This window comes from Micromesistius poutassou (assembly GCF_964030765.1).
Source record: "Micromesistius poutassou genome assembly, chromosome: 5".
Taxonomy (NCBI): Eukaryota; Metazoa; Chordata; class Actinopteri; order Gadiformes; family Gadidae; genus Micromesistius; species Micromesistius poutassou.
This window is the reverse complement of record NC_140275.1, coordinates 2,541,343-2,561,261: the sequence shown is the minus strand read 5'-3', so window position 1 is coordinate 2,561,261 and position 19,919 is coordinate 2,541,343. Positions and strand designations below refer to the sequence as shown.

Sequence of the window (19,919 nt, the reverse complement as noted above, 5' to 3'; positions counted from 1 at the left end):
ATGGAAAGACAAAGGATTCATGAAACGTAAGGAAGGAGATAAGACCACAAACTCATCGTTAGTATTCCACAGTTTTATTTAAAGAATCCTGCATCATCAATATTTTAAGACAAAAAAAAAACTAAAAAAATACTAAGATTTCCTTTACATTTAAAATAATTGTTCTTTTTTTTCTCTTGAAACCGTCACACAAAAAAATAGAAACAAGTACATTTTAATTAAAAAAGTAACTGTACAGAGCAGGATACACCATTTATTGCAAACTGAACACCCCTGAAACATCAGAAAACTATAGACAGTTAATTGCAATTCACCTAAAAGATATGCAGAAAGACCCCTATTCCAATATAACTCCTACTCTTGCTTCTCTGAAATAGATAGCCGTTGGGTTGCGAGTGTGATTCCCGCGCCGTGCAGGGCGTCCACGAGCAAACAGTGAACATGATCGTTTGTGCTGCGGTCGGTTTCAAAGAGGGAGGGGGGGGGGGCGCCGTGCTCGGGCAGAGGGAAGGGGTGTGGCCATTTTCTCAGGTGGACGTTGTTTCGGTAACCATGGCAACTTGTCCATCCCCTCTGGACAGTGTTAAAACGCTGTCGTCCTCTCAGGAGAGAGGGCGACAATGCAGGTAACGCATTCAAAACTCTTATAGCGAGCCTCCACAATGGCGTTCTAAGCCAATGGTAGTCCCCCTCAGGGAAAATGAGAAAGCACTGATTAGGATAATTTCATGGGATATGTAATCCATAACCCCTAACACCCCTAACATGGAACTACAAATTTAAAACCAAAACCAATAAAAGCCTTCTGGAGACCCTCAGAGTGGGAGCAGTTTGTGGAGATCTGTGGTTCTCCAGCGGCCTCAGGCCCTCAGTCTATACACCGTACATCCATCCTCACAAGTCCAACTTGTGCCTCCTTTTACATTAAGTTAATCTCCGTTACTGTATTTAATAAATGGTAGACGGTGAGAGAGTCACCTAGTAAAAACCAGACGAGCGACTATTAAAACCACCGTCCCTACTGAAGTCCGAAACTCCCCTAGATGTTTCAAACAAGCCCTGTTCCCCGGGGTGCCAGGGTTCCAGCCGAGCAGGTCCAGACAGTACCGTGCCACAAAGAAACTGTTCCCGAAACATGGCTTTTACATTTTGCAGAGCGCTCTCTCTCTCCCTCAAGTAAACAATGACCCACCTCAAAAGATCCATGATTGCAGATTGAAAATGTTTTGCACAGACATCAATAAATAATTGAAAGGTGGGGAGCTCGACACCGGGAAGCCTTCCACCCCAGACCAAAGACCCCCCATGACTGGAATGAGTATAGCGGGCCGTGAGGGGACCCAGCCCCTCAGCCACGTATCCACCTCCTCTAGGGCTCAAAACATAAGGAAGGAAAGCTGTGAGCTATGGTGGGTGAGCACTGAGTCCTCACATCATGGTGACATCGTGGTCTCATCTTGGTGACATCATGGTCACATCGTGGTGACAAAATATGGTGACATCATGGTCACCTCATGTTGACATCATGGTCTCATCTCGATGACCTCTTGGCCACACAGTCCATCCGTGCCCACAGTACGTACAATATGGAACAGAAATCCTCACCAGGTTCACAGAACATCAGAACACACACACATACGCGTGCGCAATTCTCCTCCCGAGGCGTTCAGCACACACACAAATTGGACCAGAGTTAAAGTGTTTTCACGGCTATTCGCTGCGACCTGAATGCATGGTTCCCTATGGCGGTTAGCAGCAGCAGCAGCAGCTGGACGACAGTGATGGATGCCTTTCAGTGCTGGGCCCTGAGCTCTTCGAGCGGACCGGGGAGAGGGAGCGGGGCCTTGAAGAACCACCAGAGACCCCTGATCCCACGCCATGTGGCGAGCTGCAGGACCCTGCTGGCAGATCCATGGTCCTCTTAAAAGGAAACCCTCAAACCCCCCAGACCAATTAAAACCCTTAGTATGAAAGTTAATATGGCTTATATTAGTTAATAACAGTCTGACCACTTTGATCCATCCCACTTCCCTGTCTTACAATGTCTCAAACCAATCCAAAACAGGACTAGAAGTATTTGGTGGACTATCGATCACGTCCGTGTTCACGTTGGTTTAGGGAAGTGGTGGCAAGGCACGGCTGTCCCTCCTGCACCAGTCGGACGTCGAGGCCGTCAGCGACGAGGTGGAGAAGTGTTTTAACGAGCCACCACACGCACAAAGACCACGCGGCGGAAAGCCCCACCAAACATCTCTGCATCGAGGGACTGTTAAAAAATGGTGTGTTTGTCTTCTGTCTGCCGCTAAGCCGGACAGAACAGGCTAATGTTTGGTTTATAACAGGCGTCACACGCTAGTTGTGCCATAGTATTAAAGAACGAGTCAGGGGGGGACACAACAGCTTTCTCCACCTGTCACCTTAAGAAGGCAGCAGACTCACCCTAGTGGTCTTCCGAGTCGTTCTCCCCCCTGCCCACCACCCGATGACCAGCGTACCCCTCAGAGGGAGCGGTCAGAGGTCAGCTACCGGGACTCCAGGGCTGCGGTGCTTCGATGCGTGTCCTGTACTCACACCACACCCTGAGGTTCGGTAAGGCCGCTTGTTGGAGACACTCTTAGAGCTAAGACCGACGGTATCCGTGTTCCGGACCCAGACCTGGGGGCAGCAGAACGAGACCCCCACAGAACGCAGTGTGTATTGCGGTCCTGAGAGTGTGATCCTGAACGTGAGACCTCCTTTAACAGTTGGACGGGGTTTCAAGGAGAGGCTGTGTTTGATTCTCCATGAAGAACTGGTCGAGCCGTTCAGACCCTAGTTTGATGTGCCTGAACTGCACGTGTGCTTTCGTTCAACGCATTCCTACCAATCCTTCCTGAAAACCATGCTTTACACACTATCGGAAGAAAGCTATCGAACGTACTAGTTTATTCTGAATGTTTTAGTCCCTCAGACTAGATTTCAAATGCATTAAATACTTTTTTATTAGATATAAAAGTAGTAATCCGTCTATATATTACTCTGCCTGTGTAAAATGTTTGTTCGTCTGTGATCAACCGGAGGTAGCCAAATGTTATTGCACATTTTTAAACAAAGTTTAAAAAGGTTCAATATCTACTCCTTATAATGAATAGTTATCAGGGTCATCCAGTTGAGAAAAAGGCCCTTTTCCTGATAAAATCAATGAAACCAACTTAAAAACTAAAAAGCAATAGCTTTGAATGTGCAGAGGATAAAGACCATTTTGTGCTGAACCCACTCATAACCCTCTGATCCAATCCCTCTACTCCTGTCCTGTGAAAGCATCCAAAAGAGTCGTTCCTAAACGTTGAAAGTGTTCAAAAGACTCTGCTCACTAACCAGCCCCAGACCTCCCAGCATGTACAGTACAAGTGTGTGTGTCTGCGTGTGTGTGTGTTTGTGTGTGGTCCCCCAGCAGTGCAGAGACTCTAGTCCTGGAGTCAGACAGTCCGGTTCCAAGGCATCCTGGTTTGGTTTTGTCCTCACTGGCCAATAGCAGCTACTAAACGTGTTACCAAGACGGCGTCTAACTACGGGCATTACCTGCGTCTCGTCGTGGTGACATGACAATAAATACAAACAAGGGACCATTATTTTGAAAGAACATTTCTCAAGAGAAAAGACCGAACTCCATGGTGGTCCCAGTCCAGAAAGCTCTGGAGAAGATGGAATTAAAAAAAAAAAGGAGGGGGGGAAAGTGGACCAGTACTAATATTAAGTGGACCAGTACTGGTATTACTGCGTCCGGTCGTCTTATGGAATGTGTGCGGGCTGAGCCCTGAGTGGAGTGCAGGGCGGGAACGCAGCTCGATGCGTGGAGTGTGTGTGTGTGTACGGCGACCGGACAGGCGTCGGCACTCGTGAAACCGGCTCGAGAAAAAAAAAAAAACGAGCAAAACTAAAAAGCTCTTAGGAGAAGTTCAAAACGACCCTCCTCTTTCAGAGCGGGCCGAGTCAGGAGTCGGGGCGGTGTTGACGTGACGGTGACGGTGGTGGTGGTGGTGGACAGGATAATCACCATGTGCAGCACTGCAGGGTTGGGCTCCGGTCCTCTGCGGGTGGAGGAAAGGGGTGGTGCTGTCGGGGGGGGGAGGACTCAGAGCGGCATGAAGCGGGTGGTGTTGAACAGCTCGGGGTTGAGGTCCTCGGCGTGCACCGCCCGGTGCAGTGACGGCTCCGACGCACTGCGCTCGATCTTGGGCAGCAGGTCCTGAACCTGCTCCATCGCCACCAGGATCTGGGGAAGGGCAACTACGTCACTCATCTGATCTACGTCACTCCTCTGATGTACAACACATTGAAAGCACCTGCTCCACCAGGAGAACGTTTACTACGTCACTCATCTGATAACCTGGACCGGAAACCAGAAGCTGAAGTGGTGGAGCTTGATTGCCGTTTGGGGGTGGAGATATTCTAGCCAAAAAGATAACTAGTTCTACGAGTGGATGGAGCTTCAGAAGGGGCTATAATGATTAATTGATTTAATTAAAGTATCTCTTACAGTGGCCGGGCTACACAGTGTTACGTTCTTACAGGTCCCCGCCCCCAGCAACCAATGGGACAAGAGGACAAGATAACCAAAGTGAAGCCAAAGGAAGTGGAGCTCCCCGTTAACACAGCTCTGAGCTCCACTGCCTTCACACTGAAGATGTTAATCTCAAGGTTGATTTATGGAACTCGTTCTGAAGGACGCTGACGTTGTCGACACTCTTGAGGGCATATCAGGCATACCATTCACCTGGAGTCAAATCCTGGGGTCACCATAAAGCACCCTTCATTCATAAAATACCACGCTACCGTCTTTCAGAGCAATTATATGAAATAAACCTATCAAATGAAAAGCAGACTGCAGTGATACTACAATATTAACATGAACAGATAGCCTGGATAGCACTAGAAGCTGTGTCAGGCTGCTCGTTTGAGAACACAGTCCCAGACAAGTCTCGTCATGAGGGAACCAGGCTTTTCATTCAAAAGAATTCAACACACACACACACACACACACACACACACACACACACACACACACACACACACACACACACACACACACACACACACACACACACACACACACACACACACACACACACACACACACACACACACACACGTGAAGGTTTCCAGTCACCTGTGGAAACAGGGGCCTCTCGTCTCGTTTGAACTTCAGACAGTCGATGATGAGCCTCTTCATGGATTTGGGGGAGGTGGTGCCCAGCTTGCTGAGGTCGGGAGACAGGTAGCCCCGGCCCACCATGAAGATGATCTGAGGGGGGGGGGGGGGGGGGGTAGTAAAAAGGGCATGAGGAGGTGGGTCTTCAGGAGGAGGAGACCTGCTCGGGGGCTGCGACGTGGTCCTTCAGGTCCATGTGTTAAAGAGGTCATTACTTACAACCATTGTGTGCTTTTTTTGCATTAAGAAGTCTCATCTTTCCTAGACTCAATATCTCAAAAAGGAATTGCTGCGTCTGAAGTTCTTAAAATGTCCTGCCACTTAATGTACCCACTTGTTGCATGTTGCATGTAAGTATAAAACGGTGTGGTGTCTGCTATGGTGCAGAGAGTGTGCCACTCACTACACTGGAACCCCACCCCCCCCCCCCCTCACGCTCGGCTTTGCAGATCCAATATGACTTGAGTTTCAGAAACGGCATTGGCCAGAGTGTTTCCACTGTGTAGTTTATTTTACTGCCAAGTGCCAACGTTTTTCACCATGGGTATGAATAGACTGCCATGGGTTGGTTTTCGCAGTTTTTAACCACGGATATGGGAGAGAAGAAATTAAGCCCGCTGGAGGCTATTTTATGGACTCCACCATTTATGTTTTTGACCCCAGTGCTGGAAGGTCATACCACCATCCTAGTATCGGTCAGAGGGTAGACAAGCTCTCGGAAGAAGAGTTGCTAAGGCAACCCCCGAAAGCCCTCTATGGGTAAGAGATAGACCACCAGGTCGCCCTTTGTGTGGAAGTGTGGAGGAATTATCAGACTGGCTGCATGTTGCCGAATGAGGCAGAGAAAAAACAAGCATTTTTTCCTGGTGCGTGACAGTGCCTATCCAGTGTGTTTTGGTCAGTGAGTAACCACTGCAGATATTAGGTTCTGTCTAGCTCCACCGGTAGAGCGAAGCCCATAAACCCTTGAGATCAGACGTGATCCAGGGCTGTACTGTACCGGGGAGAGCCAGAGGACTGGTGCAGTTGAGGGGGAGGTCACCTGGTCTCTGTTGTTGATGTTGGAGTAAGGCAGGGTTCCAGACATCAGCTCAAACAGAACCACGCCGTAGCCGTAGACGTCGGACTGGAACGTGTACGGGTTGCTGTCCTGCATGCGGATCACCTCAGGAGCCTAGAGGGAAAGGTTACAGGTTGAAGGTCACAAGATCATCAGAAGGTCAAGGTTGCTTTTCTTTTATGCCAGGCAGGCAAAGCCAATGGAAGATTCAATAGGGGGTGGAAACCGTCTTGATTTTTGTAATAAATTAAATTATCTGTATGTGTTTTCCAATGATTAGGAATAAGGAAAGGATAAGGAAATTGCAATGATTCAATGAACACTAGGTACTTTTATTTGTACTCCCAGGAATTCTTTAAAAAAACAAAACACTTTCTACTTGAAAGTATGGTGGATAATCCATACATTGTTTTAATCATCCAAGCTTTGTTTTTGTCAGGTTGTTATCTAGCCACCCCGTCTGTCAACTGGTGTTACCCAGTTCCCCTTTGTTAACCTCTTGCCTGGTGGGAAGCGGTCACCAGGACCCCCTTATCAAGACCAGAAAAACTCCTGTATGTCAACATTTCCCTCACATTATGTATGGACAAATGCATTGCGGAGAGGGGGTGAAACTGTTACGAGGCTGGGTGAAACTGTTGAGGGCTCACTCTGCTAGAGGGGACTGTTGTATGCATACATTAAATATATAATTAAAAAAATGACAGAAAGACCTGTGACTTAAGTGTGGTGTGTGTACACCTACATAACTAACTGCCTCTCCCATTCACTTGTTATCGAAATCCAGCACTTTCGTTAAAGTTCATTACTTTCTTAGTGACTGCAATTGCTTTGTAACTGTGCGTTCACACCGCACATTGAAACGTGTCGCGGGGCGACACGTTTCAATACAAAGTGAACGTAGAGACGCGTATCGGGCGAAATTTGTCGCGGCACAAACCTGCAGAAAGATTTAATTGACGGCGCAACATTTTTCCCTGTCACGGGCGAGCGCGTTCACGTGGATTTGCAGCGCGACAAGTTTCGCTGAAGTTGAAATATTTGAACTTTGCAGCGGCATTCGCGTGAGACAGCCAATCAGCGTTCACTCCCTGTGGGTAACATGGGTGAAGTAACGTAAAACAGCCAATCACCGTTCAACCGGCTGGGCCAACCGTTCCCTGCACTCCGCAGTATATAATTAAGCAATAGATCATGACAGGCTGTGGTATACGGTCATTATACCACAGTTAAGGGGCGTTGTCCGTCCCTCCGCTGCGCGTCGGGACGGTGACCCCCTTAACTGTGGTATAATGAACGTATACCACTGACTGAAGTGATCTATTGCTTTTATAAAACGGTTACGTAAGTATGGCGAAATGAAAGTCATAGACACCGTCAATTTTGAGAAAGCGACAAAGTCGGAAAAGCATTTTTTTTTAACGAATACCAAAAAGTAGTCCCTCCTGGCTGCCGGCCAAGTGTACGGCGGTTGCTATGCAACACACTGTAGCGTCCTTCAGAGAGAAGGCTAGAGACGGTAGCTCGGTTCGCCGGCAATTTAGCCTACTATCGAGCAGTTCACTCACCGTGTGCCTATTGCTTTTTGCGGATTATATTATTAACCCATAAACGACGGGCATTCCGACGTCTCTCCCTCTTCCACAACAGGTAAAGACATGCAATGATGGTTATCTTGGCCATGGTTGATGAGAATGAATTGGCATGAAGCACCGTTGGCGGGCAAAAGATGTGCGACAAAATTCGCTGAGCGACAAAGTTCGTCTGACATAACTGCACACGTAACTACACAGCGACAGATTTTGATCTGTCGTGCGACAACATTTGCCTGGTCGCGCGAACAGGCGGAAAATGTGTTTTTTGGTGTGAATGCACAGTAAGTCATTTTGGATAAAAGCACTATATGTGTGCTAAATGTAAATGAGATTCCGCCGTCGTACCATCCAGAGGATGGAGCCGCTGGGCTGCTCCACCTGCTGCGACCCGCTCCACCGAGACTTGACCGTGGCCAGGCCGAAGTCCCCTATCTTCACCGTCCAGCCCTCGTGGATGAAGATGTCTAGCGCCGTAGCTTAGGAAGTTTGGCAAAGTAAAGTTGTGGTACTCCACTCAAAAGACGGAGATTCAGGTGAACAGAGTTAGATGGAAAATGTACTTTCTTGGAGTTAGCAATACTAGAGATTAGGGATGCACGATAACTTTTTTTTTTAACCGATACCGATAAGTTTCAGCTCCTAAAGGCCGATACGATACCGATAACCGATAACACACACACATATAAATATATATGATCATGACATTGTTGCTCAGACATCAGTAGAATCAACGGGGATTTAGGGGGGCGGACTTGCAAGGTGCGGGATATGACGTAGGGTCCACGACGGCTCCTGTCACTGAGGCAGAACTCATCGTGATCATCTTAAATGTTGCTGCAGCGATGCATCATATATTCCGTTGCATCCACAACATCCGTATCGATCGATCGATGAAAGATTGGAGCATGAGTTACAGACAAATAGAAGAAACGACGAATAAGAAAGGCGTCGCAAACGACTGCGTTACCGGAGAAAGAGAGTGTCTTTTTTTGCTTCATTTCACATCTAACAAACACTGGGACAAACGTAGTTGATTTCTGTGTTTAACTGAGAAAACCGGGAGTGGAAGGATGGGACCCTATAATGTTCAGTTAACTGTTGTCAATAATAAGTGTTACGAGAGTTAGCACATGTGTGTGCGCGGGAATGGCTGTGTGTGGGTGTGTGAGTGGACGAGCGAGGAGAGCGAGCGGTAGCGTGTGTCAGTTTAGTGAAGTAATGGACGAGTCCGGTTGTGTCTGCAAACGTGTAAAGTTAGTGAAATTAAGAATAAAGTACACAGCCTTTCAATAAACGGCGGCCGCTTCATTCCGACCATATTTAAACCTATAAGCAGACCCACTGCCGGTCAAAGGGAATGGCGTTACCCCAGAGAGAACATCGACGTCTCCCCTGTGCTCTCGACTACGGTCTGGGAGCCGACAGCAGTAAAGGTGTAACATAATAATAAAAATAAACATTTTCTATATACGCGTGCAGCTGTGAACTCATGTATTGTAATTGATTGTATGATGTGTACTTTTAGGGTTACGATAAGACCTTTCATTTAGCGTTAGTGGGAGCGGGGCACTGAAATTATATAGGCTATGTTATCGGGGCTATTCGTCATGATATCGGAATGACGTAATAAGTTCTGTTATCGTGCACCCCTACTAGAGATGATTCATTTTAAGCTACTATCTAACTGGGTAGAATAAGATTAAGGAGGCTTCATGCTTCAGTGGTTGGTGTCATTACACCAAACACCGATTCTGAGAGGATATGAGCCATCGTTCTGATCAGAACATGCACAATCCTGTTCCGATCTGTGAGACTTTGTTCTTATCAAAACATGCACATTAATGATTCCTAAACCGCAGTGGTTTAGGAATCATTATCGTGCATGTTCTAATCAGAACAACGTCTCACAGCACCTCATAGTAAGAACAGTGGCGCCCAGGTATTGGGTATATGAATTTTAAATGGTAAATGTTAAATGGACTGCATTTATATAGCGCTTTTATCCAAAGCGCTTTACAATATTGCCTGACATTCACCCAGTCAACCATGCAAGGCAACAGCCCGCTCATTGGGAGCAGTCAGGGTTAGGTGCCTTGCTCAGGGACACCTCGTCACTCAGCTAGGAGGAGCCAGGGATCAAACTAGCAACCTTGCGGTTACCATCCAACCCACTCTACCTTTTGAGCTACTGCCGCCCTTGCTTGTGGAATATAGCGTGAGAAATAAGCCTGCTTTAGGAGCACAATGAAATAAAGAAAACATGCATGCAGCAGTAGTGGCCTCGGGACAGACAGCATTTGTCTACAAACAACACAAAGAGTGCAAGTTCTTTGTGTCTCAAGGAAAGGATACTGTTTGATTTGAGGTCTCGGTGGATTATATTCTTTGCATGGAGATAACTGAAAAGGAAATAAAAAAAACATGAATTGCAGGTTGAAACACCAATATTGTGAACGATACAGGACACTTAATGGCCATTTGAAATCAAATCCAGGCTGTTCCAGAACTGAGAACATCCACGTCATCTGCTAGTATTAAATCAAGGCCTGGAATTTTCCCCTTTCAAGGTCTCCAATACCATCATCATCATCAGATAACGATCAATATCCAACATTTAAGTGGACACATGCAAAGAGTGCCTTGCCCATAGGGTGTGTCTCTCTCTATATCCCTCTCCCTCCCCCCAAACCCACTGGCAATTGCATAATATTTTTCTTTATTTATATCTACCTGTGGCTTTTTTTATATGGAATTCCAATTATGTGCAATATTGCTCACTTTTTTATGACTTTTAATGTGATTGACTTTTTCTATTTGTCCATTTTGTTGGTCAACTGTAATGTCTGTTGACTGACTTCATGACTTCACTGAATTTCCCCAAGGGGATGAATAAAGTATCTCTCTCTCTCTCTCTAAGGAGACGGCGGGACTCACTCCATGCCCTGCGCGGTCTGCCGGGCCACGTCGATGCGCCGCATGGTGCCGAACTTGGTGTCGGTGACATGCAGGTGGCGGTACAGGCTGCTGCCCTCACACCACTGGGTGATGATGGCGAAGTTGGGCTTGGTCATGTAGCCCATGAAGAGCAGGATGTTGACGTGGCGGGTCTTCCTGCGTCCCCCGAGAGGAGGAAGAGGAGGAAGAAAGGACATTGGTCATTAAGGTGTGGGTTGGGTTAAGGGAATCTTGCCAGAGGATGCCTGCAGGTAGACATTTGGCAATACTACCTGGAACCTCCTTGCTCTGTGTCCAAAACAACTAGACTAACATGGCCTGTGGTTACACCAAAAATAAATAAATTCAAAAAGGGGCTGTAGGTGAGATGGGGAGGGGGGGAGGGAGGGATCTCCCTCTCTCTCCCTCCATCTCTCCCTCTCTCTCAGCGCTCACCTGAGGACCTGCATCTCGTTCTTGAAGGCCTGCAGTTGCTCTGGGGTGGGCTCCGTGACCTTGAGGATCTTGACGGCCACGTCGCCGTGCCACTTGCCCCGGAACACGGTGCCAAAGGAGCCCGAGCCGATCCTCTTCTGGATGGTCACCTCCCGGGAGTGCACCTCCCAGTAGTAGCTGGAGTCTCTGTACCCCCCGCGGTGCTGCGGACGAGATACAAAACGCTTACAACCAAACCCTGCAGGTTGTTTCAGTAGAACACCTTCCTGTTCCCCAACAAGTCACGAGAAGACTCTTTCATTTGCACTACAGCCTATCAAAGATGATATTTACAAACCGATAAACATCAACAACAACAACAAACAACATTTCTGATTCCTGGTCTGAGAGTGGCTCTCAGACCAGTCAGAACAGTTCTGAGTGGAGCACTTTAGCTTTGTTCATAGTAACTCCAATTTTGATTGGACGCTTCACTCGCCCCGGCACAGAACATAGTCTCCAAAGCAGAAGGCTAACCCCAGACCCCCCGTGCAGACACCCACCACTTTCTTCTGGCCGTCCGAGGAGGAGGGTTTTCGCTCCTTGTGTTCCGAGGGGGACTTGGGGGGTCTCCTGCCGGGGGAGCCCAGCGACGAGGGGGGGCTCGTGGAGGGTTTTGGCGAGGGCTCTGGGCCTGAGCAGCATGAGACACAGAGAACCATTAGTCTACGCCGAGGCCCCACCTGGCGGACACAGACAGGGTTTGGCTCTTCGGACTAAAAGGCCTTACCTGATGTGTTGAAGGATTTCAGTGCTCCCTGAAAGAGAAGGGAAAACACACGACAACATGAGTGATATGGACGGGTGAACTTGACGTCACCCTGAGCTGTAGCTTGGTGTCCCCTAGGTGTGATGCATGGCAGTACTGACGATGACTCAGAGGTGACTAGATGGTTCACATTTCATATTTTATGCAGATCATTTTTGTTTTCCAATATTTCCACCTGATTCCATATCCAATACTGCCGGTAATATCCATGTCCCGGTGAATGTGATTGCGTCGCTCTACTGCACACTAAGTGGTTAAGAACCATTAGGCAGTCAGCTTGTATATACAGGACGTCTATGTGGCCGTAAACATAAAATTGGTCCTTTGCTAAAGTGGGTCATCAAATATGTATAGCTTATGTCAGACGTCTCCTGCAAACCCATATGCATATCAGGGGGCCCAACCCCCCAGGAGTCAGGGTAACCTACCTCTATGATGCTTACCCTGACCCAGGTTAGGGTCAGGGTAACCTACCTCTATAATGCTAGCCGGACAGGTTAGGGTAAGGGGTCATGGTGACCTAACTATGATGCTAGCCCCAACAGGTTAAGGTCAGGGGTCATGGTGACCTAACTATGATGCTAGCCCAAACAGGTTAGAGTGAGTGGTCATAGGTTAGGGTCAGGGGTCAGGGTGACCTAACTATGATGCTAGCCCCACAGGATAGGGTGAGTGGTCATAGGTTAGGGTCAGGGGTCATGGTGACCTACCTCTATGATGCTGACCCCGACCGGGCCCACGGTGCTGATAATATGGACGTTGGGCGTGGAGGTGGAGCGGTGGCGCTGGAGGGACTGGCCCTCGACCCCCGGCGTGGGGAAGGGGAAGGCCGAGGTGGGGGACAGCAGGTCCATCCTGGAGCACAGAGACACGGAGCAGCATGAGCAGCCGTGAGCAAGCTGATTCACCTCTGGGACATGAGACGGACTCCTCGGTCCCACACGGAAAAGTACAGGACCACCGTAACAGGAATTACACAAATTAAATAAGAATAAAAACTGTAAAAGGATAATCATAAAAATATATTCAGTAAATAATAAAGAAAAAAAACGAAAAATATATAAAGATATTCATTAAACGGTATCTATACAAAACACCATATGTAGAACAATTGACACACAAAAAAATGTAAACATTGACAGTTGAGGTAGACATTGTTGACGGACTTTATTGACAGTCTATGCCACGCTATTGAACTATACATGTGTGACCACTATGCAGAGATGTCTAGAGTGAGACAAGTGTGTCCAGTCTAGGCTACATTATCTGAACTACAGATAGCTGACCGGTGTCCATGTGACTAACGTTAGTGTCCGATACAAGTGAGTAGACCAAGCAGTCGTGGGTGGGCCGGGCGAGGAGTTCTTACCCAGCAGGGTCTGGGGTTAAGGCTGGGTCGCGCTGTGATATGGAGCTATCTGGCAATATGGATATCTGTGGGTATTCATCTGAACAGGCATTAGACGGAAACCTGCACACGGACAGATGAGAACACACACAACACAGTGATCAGAACAAAACAGTCAGATCGGGGAGGGACTGACGATGGGGTTGGGGGGCTGTGGAGCAAAGCCTGCTCACATTTCAGACTGTCAACGTCAATGGGTCCTTGCTTATATTCCTGTGCAAAAGCGAAACCGTGTTCCTTCCCTAATGTGCAGTAGATACAGTATTAGTAGCGCTGTGGAATTGCTTATTGGAAAGTGATCAAAGTGTGTGGCATTAAAATGAAACCGCAATTCCTTTGGATTAAGCTTCCAATAAAACAAGTAAAAACACGAAAATATGAAAACATAAAATATTTTAAAATTGAAGCGATTTCCTCATCCTAAACCCCTTAGTCACTCGGTATTTAGAGTATCTGGTGTGGAGGTGCAGTGGCTCCTGAACAAACTAATCCAGAACCACAAGGCCTCCAATGGTGTCACTAGGGCTGACCAGGTGAGCCGCTCAGACCAGGTGAGCCGATATATTATTTATTGAGCCAGGAAGAAAATAAAATGGTAATGTCCTAAAGAGGGGGGGGGGGGGGGGGGTAATGTATTCTCCCATGGTCAATTTGAAACAACTAAGCTCCGTTCTGTTGTGCCATGTTCATTAAAGGATCAACGGGGGACACTGACCTCCAACTTCAATCACAGAAAATATAAAATCTTGTATCTCAACATTTATAGAACCACAATAGATGTCGTATCGGCATTCAAAGATTACTGTGGTATGGTATAGTGAGGTCCCTGCTGGCTCACCAGTGAACACTAGTGAACAAGCCCCAGCGTCCAGCCCCGAGAGTCCTACCGCTTGGTGATGGTGTCCATGTCCAAGCACACCGTGGGCACCTTGCTGCTGCAGTGCTGGTGGAACTTGTAGCCACAGGTCTGGCACCTGAAGCCGTTGAAGAGGAACTTGTGGCAGAAGTCACAGTAGGCCAACTTGAAGAAGGTCTTGCGGACCTGGGATAGCGTTGGACACAAGTGAGAGCACGAAAGCATTTAGGATCTTCAGGAGCTTCAAAGAAAACACGAACGTTTATCAAGATGGACCCACGCTTTATAAGAACAGAACAATGTTCTCATCTGGTTTGGGATTTTATAATTCACCTTGAGATTAATGGTAAATGGAATGCATTTATACAGCGCTTTTCGAACCAATGGCCACTCCAAGTGCTTTACAATATGACCTTACATTCACCTATTCATACACACATTCACTCACCGACGGCGGTGTCAACCGTCAGGAGCAGTTAGGGTGAGGTGTCTTGCTCAGGGACACCTCGACACTCAGCTAGGAGGAGCCGGGATTGAACTAGCAACGTTCCGGGTACCAGCCGTGGAATTCTGTGGGATTCTCCTGGGATTTGGCTACTGAGGGGGTATTCCTGTAGTTAATGGGAGCTACTTACGAAGTTGTGCATGGTGAGGGGGACGTCTTCCAGCACCTCCACCAGCAGCTCCTCTCCGACCAGGGGAGTGATGTCCGTGTTCCACTCCGTCAGCCTCTTCCGCCTGGCAGACAGGACAGACGGACGTGAGACACTGCTCCTACATGCTCTTATAGATTCAAACTGCAACGTGCTTCAAGAGGAAGCAAATCCCTTGAACACGAAACAGATGACCACTTGATTAGAATGTCCCAGTCAGACCACCCATGTCTGTGCAATTTCTATATAAATAATTTCTAAATAAATAATAGAACACTATAATAAATTATAATACTATAATACATATATAATAAATTAAATGGTTTTACCAACACACACAACAAAAGAAGTTGACGTGTGTTCTATTCTCTCACACACACACACACACACACACACACACACACACACACACACACACACACACACACACACACACACACACACACACACACACACACACACACACACACACACACACACACACACACACACACACACACGGGGGTGACCGATGACCCATGTCTCTTATCTAGTTCATGCTATCATGCTCCTGATCACCGCCACGGCCCCATGCCAACGCCCGGCCACTCACATCCGCCGGCGGTTGGGCTGGACGGTAGGCGATGTGGAATTCGGCCGTGAGATTACTGAGGAGTGGGTGAAGATTGTGCTGAGGGTGATGCGATCTCTTACCCTTCCAGGAGGCGGAACACAGCGCAGCAGTCCTGCGTCAGACCCCTCATCCTCAGGGCTTTGTCCAGGCTGTCGTACACCGTCTGACCGGGCCGGACGGTGACCTACAGCGGGGGGAGAGAGGGCGTCAACGGGGCTGTCCTCCAGAGGACAGTCAGCGCCGCGTGGATACGCACAACGCTAGACTGTTCAGAGGGCTCCCTAGTCTCTCTCTTGTCAGCAATTTAAAAAGGCTTTCCTCCCAATTTCTTAATTTGTTTTGTAACTGATTAATTTTTAAACATCGATTGAGATTGAAACTGTATTGTTGTTGGCTACTGAATATTTAGACATTTATTTGGAATTAATAATGGAGAATCAACCCCAACAAAAGAAGAAAACAACTGAACGTTTTATTGAGAAGTTAAAACTTAAAGACTAGGTCCATTTGCACAAAGGAATCCAACGCATAACAAGAGCTGCAAGGAACGAGGCCCCAGCTGTTAGCACATAGCACCAACTGTGCAATCGCTTACTCATTACCAGGCTGTGAAATATAGCAGGCCTGATGAAGGCAATAACACTTACAAATGAGTGTTGTGCCAGAGAAAATTAACCCATTCACAGGGGTAATCATTCTAGATGAGCCACTACAGAGTTAAGAAGCAGAGCCGACTGTACTAGGCGGGAGGATGGGGTAGCCGTGGCTAGACTGAGCCGGGGCGGTTCCCCTACTTGCTCATGAATGACTTGCGTCTTTGGATAAGAGCATCTGCCTAACCGGGTGGTGCTCAGGGTGATTGTCTTTAAGGGCTTCCGGGTTCAAACAGTAATGTTCTCCGCCTGTAGGCATCCCAGAGCAAGCTACCCAACCTGCAACGCCACAACATAAATCTAGAAGATACAAATCTATTCAGGTTGCTTTGAGTCAAAGCTATTCAAATTGGTATCAAGTAACTATTACTTAACCATTAAAAGGCTGTATTTGAATCTCAGTCCTGGCAGGCTTTGACATTAAGCTTTTTAAGCCACTTGCCCGAAGTGGCTGTTATGTTTTACTTGCCCAATAGCAAAACATACTTGCCCAAAATGGAAAATGTATGCCTATTAAGAAAATGTTTCACTATAATGCATCATATCAGCAAAATGTCACTTGTAGTAATAGTAGAATCTTGTAGCAATCTACTATTGGCAAGTACTACAGCAATCAGAATAAGAAAATGTATTTTTTATTGATTTATGGTGATTTCTTTCCTACAAGTCCATGGTAAAGTCTATGCCACCAGTCTGTGGGGTGTAATTTGTTGACGGTCCCTAAAACAGATGGCAGCCGGAACGTAGATTTAAGTGCTTTTATATCGATAGCAACAACAAATTTTGTTGTGATCTTTGTTGATACGTGTCCTAAACTGTCCTCAACATACTACACCCATAATGTAGTGAAATTGTGTTGATGAATCCGATTGCAGGGTAAGTCAAAACCGCAATCGGTTAACTTTTACCAGCTGTCATGACGGACCCACGGAAACTTCTCCATCCAACTTATTAAGAAGTTCCTTTGCCTTTTTGTTTCATATCCTGGCGGCGTCTCATTTTCAGGTGTCTTTATTTATTTATTTCCATTACATTTACCTGGCACTTGGCCAGTTTCGGAGGCTTAAGGAACATAACGAAAGTGATGCGATCGAGGCAACCCGTAACCCGTGTTTTCACAACCTTCTACCCGTCAAAGTGCCCTGAAACGTCAAACCCGAAACTCACTACCCCCGAAGTAACTCGTACCAGATCGATGTACTCCCAGTTACAGCTCGTAACTTACGGGCTAAAAAGTGTCCCTGGAACGAAGCAACAGCAACTCCTGTTTTACTGAAAACCAATGCACAGCGCTGTAGAAAGCTCCGCTCCCGCGATATAGGAGGTCGTTTATTTTGTAGGCATATTTAGTGTATTTTCAAAAAAAGATCACTTGCCCGGATGGGCAACTACATGTCACATTTTAGTTGCCCGATCACAGAGTTTACCTGCCCTGGGCAAGCGGGCAACCGTTAATGTCGAGGCCTGCCTGGAAAAGTGATGTTAAGTATAATTTAACCAGTAAAGGGCTGAATTGTGTTTGCATCACCACATTCCTCTGGTTGTGGGGAAAGTGATTTTAAGTATCTGGCGTTAACCAGTAAAACATCTCACCACAGTCCTCTGTTTGTTGGGCAGGTAGACCCTGATGGTGCCCCCACCTCGCGGAGCATCCTCGGGACTGGTTTCTCCTGAGGAGGAGCACGAGGAGGAGGTGGAGGACATGATGCGTGGCGGGAGGAGCGGGGGACTCTGTGACTCGTCAACCTCCAGAGGGCTTCATGCACTTGGGATCCGGAATGAGAGAGGATTCACCTGGAACCTAACAACATGCTACCGTTACTACTGCATGACAACTGAGCTGTAACCGAACTGTAAGGGCTATCCTAGATAAACACGTGTGGACAGCATCTTATCCTATCTATCTGTGTTGTACACGAGGAATGGGTTAACCTAGCAATTGTAACTATGAACATCCTTAAGTTACTGTACCGTACCGACATCGAAATATTGTTGTTTCTCTTTCTTCTGAAAAATGCACATATTATAAGTTGCTTCGTTTAAAGGCGTCTGCTAAATTCCCTAAATGTTAATGACAAAGACCAACTTTGTGTGGTGTGTGCACACCTGCATAACTCACTACCTCTCCCATCCACTTTTAAGTTTAAGTTAGTTTTAAGTTAATTAATTTCTTAGTGACTGCAATCATGTGCACTACATTGTAATCGTCATTGTAATACTATACACCACAAACAAATCACTTTAATAACAAGCACTAAAAGCAAGTTCTTTATATGGACTTTTTTTTACCGTAATATTACATGTAGAAATGTAAACAAATGCTCAACATCTTTGCACATTTATATTACGCCACACGTCGACGTCGATGTATAATCCATGTGCAATGTATGACCGAGCCATGTTCAACTCGATAGTGGCAGCGGATTGGGCTGAAGTCAGTCAAACCTCATGGGTACACATCAGCAAAAACACGGCTGTCAGTGCATCTCTACCGTACATTCAAAAATGACAGGGAGGCGTTTGACAATTGAGGATGTTGCAGCATCCCAATAAAAACACACTAAACAAACACACTGAAACAACTTCTGACTCCATTCAAAGCCATCGCGTCGAGACCCGTACAGTGGTCCAAATAAAACGCTGAATTTAAACTGACACTCACACAGACCTCATCACTTCAGGGCGAAACACCCTGACACTGGCAATGGTTAAAAAGTAATTAAAAAGTGATTCAAACAAAAAGGCCTCTCACACCAAGGCACACAGGGAGGACAGAGCTACAGCACTTTTTTAATAAAACTTGCCTTCAATCAGAACGACGATAACAGTGTAGCTTAGCATCGGGGGTTCTGATCTGACATGTCGTAATGATGGGAGGCTTTGGGAAGGAGCGCTGCCCACCGCGGTCCTCTCCCCCCTGCGCCGCCCCGGTCACCCCGCGGCGCTCCCCGGGAGAGGACCGCGGTCGGCAGCGCTCCTTCCCAAAGCCCCGGTGTTGACTGATCCTGACGTCTGACGCGCCGCACGGGACCGGGATTAGCACGTAGCCGTGCTAAGCTAAACTAAGTTAAAGCTAGGGGGGCTAACCACGGTATCTTAAGATGGGATGCTAAGGTAAGCGAGGCTAACGCTAACGGACTGACCGCAGTAGCTTAAGCTCGGATGCTAAGCTATGCGAGGCTAATGCTAACGGGCTAACCGCGGTAGCTCAAGCTCGGCGATGCACGCCAGTGCTAGCGAGCTAACGCGGCTAATGACTGTGGTGGTGGCGGACCGACCCGCGTCGGCTCTGTAAACTTATTTCCATGTCTTTTTCGGAGCGGATGCGAATATCGTGCAGTTCGTCCGGGTAGATTAAGAGTTTGCCGTTTCTGTGGGTGTTTCGGCGCAAGTTGAAATCCCCGAAAACGAAGTGTTTTATCCGGTTTGAGTGGAGCTGAAACTCTTACCTGGGGCAGCCATCTTGAAAGCTCTCAATCTCAAAATCGGATCTCGTCGAGAATTTCTGGGAAAACGGAAAACCTCCGCGATGCCGTCTCCTGATTGGACGGGCTCTCGACGCCACGCCCACAGTCACCACAACTAGATACAAGGTGCGCGAGCGGTGGAGTTTATTTTATTATGGTGAGTTTTTGGATTTCTGGTACACTTCGCAATCTTGAATCTGTTTACATCTTGAAACAAATAACGTA

General features: G+C 47.3%; 1 protein-coding gene across 1 annotated transcript; it reads right to left on the bottom strand.

Annotated features, from left to right (window-relative positions):
- Positions 1-64: 64 nt before the first annotated feature.
- On the bottom strand, positions 65-19,696 carry araf (A-Raf proto-oncogene, serine/threonine kinase). The gene is made up of 16 exons (XM_084468116.1): positions 19,677-19,696; positions 17,821-18,028; positions 15,655-15,758; positions 14,944-15,046; positions 14,340-14,494; positions 13,414-13,515; positions 12,755-12,899; positions 12,006-12,033; positions 11,779-11,909; positions 11,237-11,439; positions 10,781-10,957; positions 10,199-10,245; positions 8,192-8,310; positions 6,234-6,365; positions 5,150-5,284; positions 65-4,255 (listed from the first exon to the last, which is right to left on the bottom strand). The coding sequence occupies exons 2-16, from the start codon at positions 17,929-17,931 to the stop codon at positions 4,115-4,117; spliced, it is 1,833 nt and encodes a 610-aa protein (XP_084324242.1). The 5' UTR covers positions 17,932-18,028; positions 19,677-19,696; the 3' UTR covers positions 65-4,114.
- Between the last annotated feature and the right edge of the window lie 223 nt (positions 19,697-19,919).

Excerpts from the sequence above, each read along its gene's own strand:
- araf (XM_084468116.1), bottom strand. The coding sequence starts at position 17,931 with ATGTCCTCCACCTCCTCCTCGTGCTCCTCCTCAGGAGAAACCAGTCCC. Across the intron at positions 11,440-11,778 it reads CGGACGGCCAGAAGAAAGTG|CACCGCGGGGGGTACAGAGA; the intron begins GTGGGTGTCTGC and ends TCTCGTCCGCAG. Across the intron at positions 10,246-10,780 it reads CAGACCGCGCAGGGCATGGA|TTATCTCCATGCAAAGAATA; the intron begins GTGAGTCCCGCC and ends TTTCCTTTTCAG.